At 39.5% G+C, this 12927-nt stretch overlaps 1 protein-coding gene across 5 annotated transcripts in view; it reads left to right on the top strand.

Annotated features, from left to right (window-relative positions):
* The window catches only part of rnf170 (ring finger protein 170), a 56604-nt gene extending 48590 nt beyond the window's left edge, over positions 1 to 8014 (top strand). For 4 of the 5 annotated variants that reach the window (XM_048523110.2, XM_048522927.2, XM_048523021.2 and 1 more), the window contains 2 exons: positions 902 to 1012; positions 4169 to 8014. In XM_048523110.2, coding sequence (XP_048379067.1) covers positions 902 to 1012; positions 4169 to 4438 — 381 coding nt within the window. In that variant the 3' untranslated portion in view covers positions 4439 to 8014. The remainder of the gene's footprint in view (positions 1 to 901; positions 1013 to 4168) is intronic. The other variant, XM_048522748.2, reaches the window with a different exon arrangement.
* Positions 8015 to 12927: the final 4913 nt, after the last annotated feature.

Raw genomic sequence — 12927 nt, 5'->3', positions numbered from 1 at the left:
TGCAACTTCCCCCTCCTTCAGTAGTCGCGAATGCCCTCGACCATGTCTCCCGCATTTCTCGCAACTCATCCCTTCAAAATCTCCCCTCCCCCTACTGGATCTCAAAACTATCCTTCCACCTATCGCCTCCTCCCACCTCAAACCCACCCCCATCTCCTACCTATTAACCTCATCCCATCCCCTTGTCAGCTTTCCTGCTCCAATGATGCTGCTTGGCCTGCTTTGTTCATCCAGCTCTACATCTTGTTGTCTTTGATAAAATCAGATTGTTTTCATTGGAAAGATGGAGGCTGAGGAGTGAGCTAATAGAAGTCTACAAAATTTTGTAAATCATAGAGTGGATAGTCAGAGGCGTTTTCCCAGGGTGGAAAGGTCAACTACAAGTAGGCACAGGTTCAAGGTGAGAGGGGGAGAAATGTGGGAAAAATTTTTTACACAGAGGGCGACGGGTGCCCTAGAATGCACTGCCAGTGGGGGTGGTGGAAGCAGGTAGGCTAGCAACGTTTAAGGCGTATCTGGATAGACGCATGAACAGGAAGTGAACAGAGAGATAGAAACCACGTATGGGCAATAAGTAGCAGGTCTAAATAGGATTCAGAATCAGCGGAGGATCGGTGGGCCAAAGGGTGTGTTGGTGTGCTGTATTGTAGAGTATAGTATTTGTGATCTTGAACTTCAGTTAACCATTTCAACCTCTTTTCAGAGCAGATATGGCTAATTAACATGGTTGTGAGCAAAATCTAAATCAAAAATCATTATGTAATTACAAAAACATTAAGTCAAGATTTTAGTTGAGCTCTGCAGCTAAAATGATTTTAGTGTCAAATGAATTAGCAGGTTACTTACAATGCATGACTTGAATATGTGCAGCAATAATATGACTTCAATTGTTTATTGACAGGTTACATTGTTATTCCCATTGTTCCCAGTGAATGATGAGCAGCAAGAGTCTATAGAGGTCATTCAAAATATAAATGATTATAACAGAAGATTTTCTGGTCAGCCCAGATCTGTAAGTATACAAAAATTTTATGACTCTTAGCAATTTGGAAAATAAATAATATTCAGAAGTACTTTTTGATTAAAAGATATTATGTTTCAGTCATTCCAAAAGCCACTGGTTTCCACATTTTATACAAAATAGTTAAATGTAGGTTAGATTAGATTCCCTACAGTGCGGAAACAGGCCCTTCGGCCCAACAAGTCCACACCGTCCCTTGAAGCATCCCATCCAGACCCATCCCCCTATATCCCACACACCCCTGCACACTAGACAATTTAACATGGCCGATCCACCTAGCCTGCACATCTTTGAACTGTGGGAGGAAACCCACGCAGACACGGGGAGAATGTGCAAACTCCACACAGACAGTCGCCCGAGGCTGAAATTGAACCCGGGTCCCTGGCGCTGTGAGACTGCAGTGCTAGCCACTGAGCCACCATGCCACCCTAAAGGTCCACACAGAACCTTGGAGCATCCCACCCAGACCCATCCCTCTATAACCCACCCAAACTACACCCCCCAGAACACTATGGGCAATTTAGCATGGCCAATCCACCTAACTTGCACATCTTTGGACTGTGGGAGGAAACTGGAGCACCTGGAGGAAACCCATGCAAGACACAGGGAGAATGTGCAAACTCCACACGGACAGTGGCCCGAGGCTGGAATTGAACCTGGGTCCCTGGCACTGTGAGGCAGCAGTGCTAACCACTGTACCACTGTACCACCGTGCCACTGTAAATTGTTGTCCACCTCCCCGTGAAGTTTCAGCTGGTAATTTTCAAGGAGTAACCATCTTCTCAAACATGCATTCAATTAATTAACTGTTCTGTGACCAAACTGTCCTTAGGATCAATTTAATTTTCTTGCTTCCCACTTGGGTGTGTCACAGTTTATTATGTCCTGTATCTCTTCAAGAAATGTACATGTCCTCCTTATTAAATTGTCATCCCTGATCAACTGTAGTGACCTTTTGCTTTTGGACCTCATTTTATTAGCTACACTGTAGGGCTGAATAATTTTCACAAAAGAATGTGAAATCTCTATCTTGGACTGCTTTTGTGAGAATGGTTAGACAGAGTACCAGAGCAGAGCCTGGAACAATGGTAAACCGGAGCCCAATAACAGGGATCCTGTGGCCCACTCTGTTCAGACCTGGGACTGAAACTGCCTCAAGTGATCTCATTTTTCTTATTTCATTGTTTTACCCAAATTGACACTAAATTTTGCTTTTACTCACCACTATGTAAATGATGCCTTGAATTGACAGAACTACTTCATCATCTTTTCCTAGCTTCCTTTCACCTCAAAATGTCAAATATACTTCACTAATCAGGTCTCAGCATTGCCCACCTGCAGCCTAGTCTCTGTAGTGTCGTCAGAACATACAAATTCATTTCTATCTGTGCCATCAGTTCATCCATTCTGTTACAACTGCGGCAGCACATATTCAGATACAGAGCCCATAACTGTCTTTTTACCATGTTTGCAGTCTGTGGTGTACTCTGTCAGAATCAAAGAATCTCTATAGTATGAAAATAGGCCATTCAGCCCATCAAATCCATTCTGATCATCTGAAGAGCATCCCACTCAGACCGATGCCCCTACTGTATCCCTGTAACCCACCTAGCCTGTACATCCTTGGGCACAATGGGCAATTTAGCATGGCCAATGCAAGATTGGAATAGTTAGAGAAATGCAAAGGACTCTTTCTAAAGTTAGTACCAATCAGTTCAGGGTCACTGCATTGTAAACCAAAGCAAGTATTCAATCTGCACATCTTTGGACTAAGAGGGGAAACCGGAAGAAACCCATGCAGACACGCGACGAATGTGCAAACTCCATGCAGATACTCACCCAAGGGTGGAATTGAACCAGGACCCGAGTGCTGTGAGGCAGCAGTTCCAACCACTGTGTCACCCTTGTTTCTTCCTGTTACATTCCCATTATCGTTACCAAAATCATTACCGTGTTCACATGTCACTACATGCTACTGCATTTGTCATAAAGGCAAGATGATAAGCACTTCAGACAAATTGTAAGCTCAAAAGTTGATTAATTATACGCTTAGTATATAAATGATCAGAATACAGTTTTCAGCTATTTCCGATCACTCTTGTCTATGCAAAATTTGCCTTTATATTGAATACTTCCCCTGCTTTACAGTGCCATGACCTTGAACTGATTGGTACTAACTTTAGCAAGTGTCCTCTACATTTCTCTAACTATTCTGTTCTTGCATTTGAGGGAGGCGAAAATCTTGACCTCTGAGCCCCTTCTATAGAATACAGGTTTGCCAAATTTCCAATCAACATTTCCACTTTGAATAGCCCTAATGACATCCCTGATCCTACATTAGGATGGAAAGGATTTGGCATTACTGTTATGAATTTCCCTGGAATGTGTTAGTGAGAATCCCTGTTTATTTTTGGACTTCAGCTTTTTTCAGATAGCAGTTTTAAACAACATCTCCATTGTAAACCTATTTTTCCAACATCTGAGATAGTAGGAACTGCTAATGCTGGAGTCTGAGATAACAAGGTGTAGAGCTGGATGAACACAGCAGGCCAAGCAGCATCAGAGGAGCAGGAAAGCTGACATTTCGGGTCTGGACCCTTCTTCAGAAATAATTTCTGAAGAGGGGTCCAGACCCGAAACATCAGCTTTCCTGCTCCTCTGATGCTGCCTAGTCTGTTTCTACACCTTGTTATTTCCAATATCTGAGGCTGTTTTTGCTTATCAGATGACTGTCTAATCCATTTCAATTCGAGATAGAAGATCAGAGTTTCAAAGCAGTTTCATTTCAGCAGCTCCAAGAGTATCAAGTCAGAAAAGTATACTTCAGTTCTGAGAAGGAAGCCAATAATCTAGATCTAACTTTAAACAGACATGTATGTTAAATGAAAAAAATGACACCAAGAATATATTACACAGACAAATCCATTTATTTATACAGATTATTCAGTTCATTTCAATGATCTGGATGCCATTAGAGACAGATTGTAGATTCATTTAATCTTGAAAGTGAGCACTTCATTTATCACACCTTTATTTTGGTAGTTTAGTTTCATATTTATGCTTTCTCTTGTGTAAAGTAAGGAACTATCATTCTCAAATGGTACACATGGGCATTTCCATAAATAACTTATCACATTTCTGCTGTAGTTAATAGATCGTATATTGGATGTTCCCACACTACTGCGTCATGCCTTTGCAGAACTGTTTTCGATCAGCGGCCTGTTCTGGATGTTCCGAATACGAATTTTCCTCTGTCTGGCTGGAGCCTTATTCTATTTAGCATCACCGCTGGACTTTATTCCTGAAGCATTTTTTGGAATTCTGGGTTTTCTGGATGATCTATTTGTTATTTTTCTACTCCTCATCTATATTTCTATCATGTATCGAGAAGCGGTAACACAAAGATTGAATAGATGAATTAATATTCCTAAAACAAGAGAAACCTGACTGAAATGAAGTGTGCACAGTTTCCTGGAAATTATATTGTTACATCTTGCTGGCCTGGTCAGAAGCTTTTGCAAACTATGAACTTCAGCAAACTCCATGTTAACAATAGCCAAGAAAAATGCAAATCTTAAATTTGCAGTTCCAGCATTTGTTTGTCATTTGTTGCAATTCAGACTGAAATGAGTTAGGAAATGCTCATCTCTTTTTATTGCATAACTTTTCAAAGAGTTAAAATTTGAATTATTGTAGATTGAATATGCTTCATTGAGTTGAAATCTAAATGGTGTAATTGAGATATTAAAATTTGAAGACAGTCAGATATAGGGTTTTGTAAATGCAGGTTTTGGTTGTTTAAATGAAAACTGCGACAATGGTAAATCATGAGGCTAGATTATGTGCTTTTGAGTTAGGTTTCTCCTGTTGATTTGCACTTCGTATAAAAATGTAGAGGAAAATTGAAAATGTCCATTGTATGTGTACTTAGGCTCTGGTCCTTAAACTCCAATTGTAAATAGAATGCAGGGATTTTCTACTTGCATATTATCTATGCTAAAAACATTTATTTGATATTGGAAAGATTTTGAATTCCCAGTATGTAACAAAATGTGAACAAATTATTCCTTTTCATTAAACATCTTTGGATGCCTTGTTTGTAATGCCGCTTGATCGGCACCCCATTCATCACTCACATTTCTTCTCCTACCTGCTCAGCCTGGTTAGAAGATGCATTGCAAAAACTTGCCAAAGCTCCTTTGATCTCTGTCATCTAGAAGGGCAAGGGCAACAAGTGCATGGAAACTCACCGCCTCTAAGTTCCCCGTAAAGTTGCACAGTATTCTTATTTGGAAATGGATCACTCCTCCTTCTCTGTAGGTGGACCAAACTGCTGGAATATTCTACCTAACAACTCATAGAAGTTCCTTTAGCATGCAGTCGGCAGCATTTCAAAAGATAGCTCACAGCCTCTTCCTCAAGGCTCATTGGGAATGGATAACAACTTCTGCCTTGCCACAAATGCTGAGAATGCATAAAGAGATTAAATTAATTGATGATACTTCATTCATTTGCCTGATCACCATCTTCATAAATTTAAAATCACTGAGGCATGTGGATGATTGCTGATTAACTTAATGCTGAAATATTTAAAATGGTGATGTTGAAATGATTATGGAATTGAATAGATAAGAAGTGGCAAAGTAGACTGGAATGCTTACATATTTTAGTCAGCCCATTGGGATAGACTCATTCTTTCACACTTCCCAATTTAAACTGGGTGCTATGGATCAGGTGTTTTTGCTTCTGGAACCAATTGAAGAAATATTGTAAGTAACTGTAAAACCCCTGGTGGTTTATTTTGGTCAGCATTGTTCAAACTGAACTGTGTTGAATGCTTTGTGATTGAGACAGCTACAGTTGTGTTTACTGTCACCCTAAGAAAGAGCAAGAAATGTGCCAATGTTATCAACAACCATGAGCTACAACCATTTGAATGAAAATGTGATTTTGATGCCAGATGAATATGGGATTTAGCATTCCTGGGGATGGGGCAGGAGGTGGGTGGCCTTCCATGATTAAATAGTTTTCCATTCAGTTGTATTTAGGTGCTTATTTGGAGCTGGATTAGTCAAAAATGAATTCTATTACCCTGCTATCCTCTTTGCTTGAACTTTTTGCTTTCAAATGCAATAATCTCGAACTCAATAAAGGTTTAAGCTAATAACTGTTAAAGATGTTTGAATAAGATATTTCTTTGATTTCATGCTTAACCATATTTGAAATAAAGGATTTTTGATAAGATAGAAGTGCAGTTAATGCAAAATGCATTCATTCAAAATTGGGTACATAAAAATACAGGGGGTAAATAGGTCTGCACTTATTACTTTTGCACCAAGTTGATAGAGCCTAAAATAAGAATCAGATTGTGTGACTTTATCTATGCCATAGTGCAAATTCAGATAGATAATAGCAAGACTTTCGGGTGCTCGTACCAATGCCGATGGCTTTAATAAAGTCAGTGCCGTGAAAAATGCTGAGATACAATTGTATAAAATCATCTTGCTTTCCACGGTTCTCCGGCAAAAATTAAGAGAATTTACATTTTCAGCAGGAGAAAGTAACTAGCTTTCTTCATGTTTCAGATATTTTACTGCAGACAGACACACCGCACCTCCCATTCTGGAGGTCTGAAGGCCTTTCCAGAATCACTCTCAAACACAAGCTATTCAGCAACCCAAGAGCCAATCAGTTGCCATCAGGGTGAATGCCTTTGCCATCACCATGGGCAACACGGTGGCTCAGTGGTTGGCATTGCTGCCTCACAGCGCCAGGGAACCAGGTTCAATTCCACTTTTGGGCTGCTGTCAGTGTGGAGTTTGCATATTCTCCCCGTGTATGCGTGGGTTTCCTCCGGGTGCTCCGGTTTCCCCTCTCAGTCCAAAGATGTGCATGCTTCGTGGATTGGCCACGCTAAATTGCCCGTTGTGTTCAGGGATGTGTAAATTAGGTGGGTTATAGTGAGGTGGGTCTGGGTGGAATGCTTTGAGGTTCAGTATGGACTAGTTAGGCTGAAGGACCTGTTTCCACACTGTAGGGATTCAATGATTCTATCAGGAGAGATTATTGTTTCTTTGTTACTATGTCAGACATAGACCTGGAGTTTTGAAGAGCCAATAATGATCTCAAAGTCTCCTTTTCAATGTTGGTGTACTTTCTTTGATACTGGTTTAAGTTTTGAGATGTAGTCCACTGGCTTCACTATTCCCAACTTTTCACCCTGTAACAAAACTGCACCTACTCCCAAGTGACTGGCATCATTTGTCATTTTCTAAGGTCTGGAAAATTACGGATGGCCCACACTCATTTATTTATTAAGACTGCTTCTGAAAGGCTTCCTGGCATCCTGCAAACTATACTGCTTTAGCTTGTTTATTTAAATTTATTAATAGTAGTGCTACTATGCTGAAATTACACAAAGTCTCAGTGAAACACACATTGCTAAAAATCTCTATACTTTTAGCAACAGGGAGTACTAGCACAGTCTTCAGTTGTGTTTTACTTGACAGCATTTCTTGTCCTACAATATATTCCAGGTAAGTTACTCTTTCATTTGGAATTTCACTTTTGCTGAAACTTATTACTAAGTCAGTCAACTGTATTTGCTTGAACAGGTCTTTCAATTACTTCTCATGTTCTTTCGGTGTACATTATAAAATTGTTCAAATAAACTACACTTATGTATATCATCTACAGATTGATTTCTAAGATTTTGAAATGTAGTTGAGGTGATTTTTATCCCAAAATGTATAACTTGACATTGACATTTAGTATGCCAACAATTAAGGAGAGTCAGGGGGCAGAGTTGAGTATGGTAGGCATTACAAAAGAGAAAGTGCTAGAAAAGCTAAAAGGTCTAAAAATTGATAAATCTCCTGGCCGCAATGGGCTAATCCTAAAGTTCTGAGGGAGGTGGCTGAGGAAATAACGGAGGCTTTGGCTGTGATCTTTCAAAAGTCACTGGAGTCTGGGAAAGTCCCAGATGTTTGGAAAATTGCTGTTGTAACCCCCTTGTTTAAGAAAGTATCAAGACAAAAGATGGAAAATTATAGGCCGACTAGCCTAACCTCAGTTGTTGGTAAAATTCTAGAATCCATTGTTAAGGATGAAATTTCTAAATTCCTGGAAGTGCAGGGTCAGATTAGAACAAGTCAGCATGGATTTAGTAAGGGGAGGTTGTGCCTGACAAAACTGTTAGAATTCTTTGAAGCGGTAACAAGTATGTTAGACCAAGGAAACCCAGTGGATCTTATCTATCTAGACTTCCAAAAGGCCTTTGATAAGGTGCCTCACGGGAGGCTGCTGAGCAAGGTGAGGGCCCCTGGTGTTTGAGGTGAGCTACTGGCTTGGACTGAGGACTGGCTGTCTGACAAGGCAGACAGTTGGGATAAAAGGCTCTTTTTCAGAATGGCAACCGGTGACGAGTGGTGTCCCACAGGGTTCAGTGTTGGGGCCGCAGCTGTTCACTTTATATATTAATGATCTGGATGAAGGGACTGGGGGCATTCTGGCGAAGTTTGCTGATGATACGAAGATAGGTGGACAGGCAGGTAGTCCTGAGGAGGTGGGGAGGCTGCAGAAAGATTTAGACAGTTTAGAAGAGTGGTCCAGGAAATGGCAGATGAAATTCAATGTGAGCAAATGTGAGGTTTTGCACTTTGGAAAAAAGAATACAGGCATGGACTCTTTTCTGAACGGTGAGAAAATTCGTAAAGCCGAAGTACAAAGGGATCTGGGAGCGTTGGTCCAGGATTCTCTAAAAGTTAACTTACAGGTAGAGTCCATGATTAAGAAAGCGAATGTAATGTTGTCATTTATCTCAAGACGGTTGGAATATAAAAGCAGTGATGTGCTTCTGAGACTTTATAAACTCTAGTTAGGCCCCATTTAGAATACTGTGTCCAATTTTGGGCCCCACACCTCAGGAAGGACATACTGGCCCTGGAGCGTGTCCAGCGGAGATTCACACTGATGATCCCTGGAATGGTAGATTTAACGTACGATGAACGGCTAAGGATCCTGGGATTGTATTCATTAGAGTTTAGAAGGTTGAGGGGAGATCTAATAGAAACTTACAAGATAATGTATGGTTTAGAAAGAGTGGACGCTGGGAAGTTGTTTCCATTAGGTGGGGAGAATAGGACCCATGGGCACAGCCTTAGAATTAGAGGGGGTAAATTTAAAATGGAAATGAGGAGACATTTCTTCAGCCAAAGAGTGGTGGGCTTGTGGAATTCATTGCCACGGAGTGCAGTGGAGGCTGGGACGTTAGATGCCCTCAAGGCAGAGATTGATAAATTCTTGATCTCACAAGGAATCAAGGGCTATGGGGAGAGTGCAGGGAAGTGGAGTTGAAATGCCCATCAGCCATGATTTAAATGGCGGAGTGGACTTGATGGACCCAATGGCCTTACTTCCACTCCTATGTCTTATGGTCTTATGTCACAGCAAATGTGTTATATCAATGTCAAAAACAGCAATTTCTTTCGCCCTTGATGTTAATGGCATTTGCCAGTATCCTTTCAATCAATCGATCACTCCTACAAGAATGAGGTACTGCTAACTGTATCAAATTAGATCTTCTAACCATGAAATTTGATATGAATCTCTTTTTGAGATTGCATTTTCCTTTCTGTAATTACACAAAATCTAACTGTTTCACCCTCTTTGGGAATCAATATCACCGGTGAACACCAGCTACTTTGACAATGTTCAGTGTCGTGATTTTCCAACATGTATCAAATCTCTACTTCCATTTGAGCTTCATTTTCTGGGTTCAGACAAGAAGAATGTTGGTTAGTCACTTTGGGCTCCCCTATGTCTACATGTTACCTCATGAATATAGTTTATCCAGGTGTACCTCTATAGATTATTTTATAGTTAAGTAACCACACCCTATTACTCTTTCTCTAAATATGAGGACAGTATCTATTCCAGTATTTTGGGGTTGGCTTATCAAGTTGCAGGAGGTTCACTTTGAGAACTGTCTTCCTCTCATTTCACTTCACTTTTTTTTGTCCCTGTCATCCAGTATTCTTACCACCTAGTTGATTTGATCCTTGTTATCCTTTTCTGTCAGATGGAACTGTTTTAGAACGTTTATGTGACATTTCCTGTTTCAGCTGCAGCATTTTAAGCCTATATTCATGTTGGTTCATTTTCTCTTTGCAATTTTAATTCTAATTTACTCATTACCATTTTGCTTTGTCTTTTTTTGCTCATTGTATTTCTATCTTCCAACATTTACATTTTTTCTTCGTTTCCAAGCTTTAACCATAAAGCAATATTACTATTCCAGTATGCTGCTACCCAAAGTACCTGGTTTCCCTTGTATCTCTACTAAACACAAGTGTGTTGTGTTAGTACCTCAATTATTTCTCTTGCTAGCTCTGGCAAACAATGTTACCTCCAGTTTACCTGCCAATTCAAGCAATCAATCTTTATTTTGAAAGTTCACAAAACTTTGTCACTTGCAGGAAATCTTTAGCAATTACCAGTGGCATTTCTGCTGTAGAGAATCAGGCATTTTCATCAGGTGAATTATTTACAAATATGACGCCTAGACTCTCATTTACTCTATTTCAAGTCAGCCTTAGACAAGCCTGCAACGTCTGTTCGGTTTTGTCAGAGTGGCATGCTGGAAATCAAGCCCTGCTATTTCCACAGTCACCTGAAAAGTTAAAAACTTTAGCAAAGTTCCCAATTTACCTGGTAGATAAGAACAAAGTTTTTTTTGTTAACCTGGTTCTAACAAGAACAACTGTTTATGACAAATAAATCGTTTCTAACCAGAGATAAACAACTATGACCTGTTAGCATATAAACCTATTAGTTAAAACTCTGGCCTCTTTCTAAACACCACCCCCTGCCCCGAAATAAGCATACAGACACAGACAAAATTGTTTTTATGGCATAAGTGTGGGAGGTTGCAGCCGAGATGGAAAATCTGCCGTGTTCTTATTGAATGATAGAACAAGCATAAGGGGGAAAAATGGCCTAATCCTACTCCTAAATTGAGCATTGCATTTACATTATTTAAGTTACATTATCTTTTACATTGCATTTTGTTTTAGGATGTCTCTTTATCCTTGGATCATATTTTAGCTTGAGTAATTTTTCAGATTGCTCTGAATTTTAGATAGTATTACATTTCATATTAAGATGTAGAGTTTTTCACCTTTGCCTCATTTTAATTCTTGTTTCATCTAAATGTTTGAAGTTTTATGTCACAACATTTTTACATCATTTTGGGATGGGTGTCTTTTCATGCCATGTATCATGTTTTAGGCTCCTTCACTAATAATTCATGTCTGAACCTCAGGTGACTTTGCATTTCAAATCATGTTACCACTATATCATATAACATTTGTTCCTGTGTTACATTATGACCCCCACTAGTTGCATTCACACCCTGCAGGCAGTGAATTATGAATACCCTTTTTAGCTTTCATTTGGTTTTTGAGTATTCTAAAAAAATAACCAGCATCAAACAATGTATACACAAGGTCATTAACAAGATCAAAGGTTTAATTACATAATTATTACAGAAAGTTACTAAGTTTAAAATACAGATACAAAGATTAAAAGTAGTTATAGATAAAATGTGCTTACAAACGTAAAAGTTATTGTTGCATACTTGTTACATATTTGTAAATTCTGTTTCTGAAAGTGAAAGAATTAAAATTTTGAAATCAGAATTTAGTGGCTGCAATGGCTTCTGAAGTTGAATAGCTGGAAGTTTCTCCCACAGGTCTCAATGAAGAACAGATTCTATGTTTTCTTGCTTTCACACTGCAGGTTGTGGCCTCATTCGGTGCAGCAGACAGTAGCTGATTTGCCTTTTGTTCCTTTCTCCTCTTTCCGACGTCCTGTCAGAATTCTTGGTGCTTTCTTCAAATATATAGTTTTATACAGGTCAAACTTAAGATGGCTATAATAACGTTTGATGACATACTGTTCCACAAAGTTAACTGCGTTAGAGTTCCCTAGCAGAGTCATTCTAGTTATCCATTTCTTTTCCCCTCAAAAACCTTTTGAATTCTCACACTTTTAAGGATCTGTGTTATTAGTAGGATGAAGCAAATTCTAAATGGCTCCCTTCTTAATCAATGTTAGATAATATACCAGTCTGCCAGCTTTTAAGCAAGCAGTGAAAGAAGGTTAGCCATGAGACTTCTAATGGCCCATCCTGCAAGTTGCTATGTCCATATTTACAAAGTAAAATTAGCCTTCTTACAGTTTCAAATCACAACAGCTGCTTTAGGTCACACTACATTTCAAATATGTTCCTGCTACTTTGTATTTTGAATTTTAAATGTTAACTTTAAGTTGTGCTACATTTCCTATAACAACATTGATTAGGTGTTGGGTTATAGGTGGTGTTGCTGTATAGGGCTTATCCATTGAAATAATCTCAGACTTTTCCAAATAAAACATATCATCTAGTAGTAATTTCACTATACATTAAATTTGTAGTGTGACCTTGGTACTCAATTATCTATTAAATATTATTCAAATTTTCTGTTAACTCCAGCAGCACAGGGGCTAGCACTGCTGGTTCTTAGCACCAGAAACCTGGGTTTGATTCCACCCTCGGGAATCTGTCTGTGTGGAGTTTGCACATTCCCATGTCTGCGTGGGTTTCCTTCCGTTATTCCAGTTTCCTCCGACAGTCCAAAAATGTACACATTAGGTGGATTGGCCGTGCTAAATTGCCCGCAGTGTTCAAGGATGTATGGATTAGGTGGGTTATATAGAACATAGAACAGTACAGCACAGAACAGGCCCTTCAGCCCACAATGTTGTGCCGACCATTGATCCTCATGTATGCACCCTCAAATTTCTGTGACCATATACATGTCCAGCAGTCTCTTAAATGACCCCAATGACCTTGCTTCCACAACTGC

Source organism: Stegostoma tigrinum, chromosome 1 (assembly GCF_030684315.1).
Source record: "Stegostoma tigrinum isolate sSteTig4 chromosome 1, sSteTig4.hap1, whole genome shotgun sequence".
Taxonomy (NCBI): Eukaryota; Metazoa; Chordata; class Chondrichthyes; order Orectolobiformes; family Stegostomatidae; genus Stegostoma; species Stegostoma tigrinum.
This window is presented reverse-complemented; position numbering and strand designations above follow the sequence as displayed.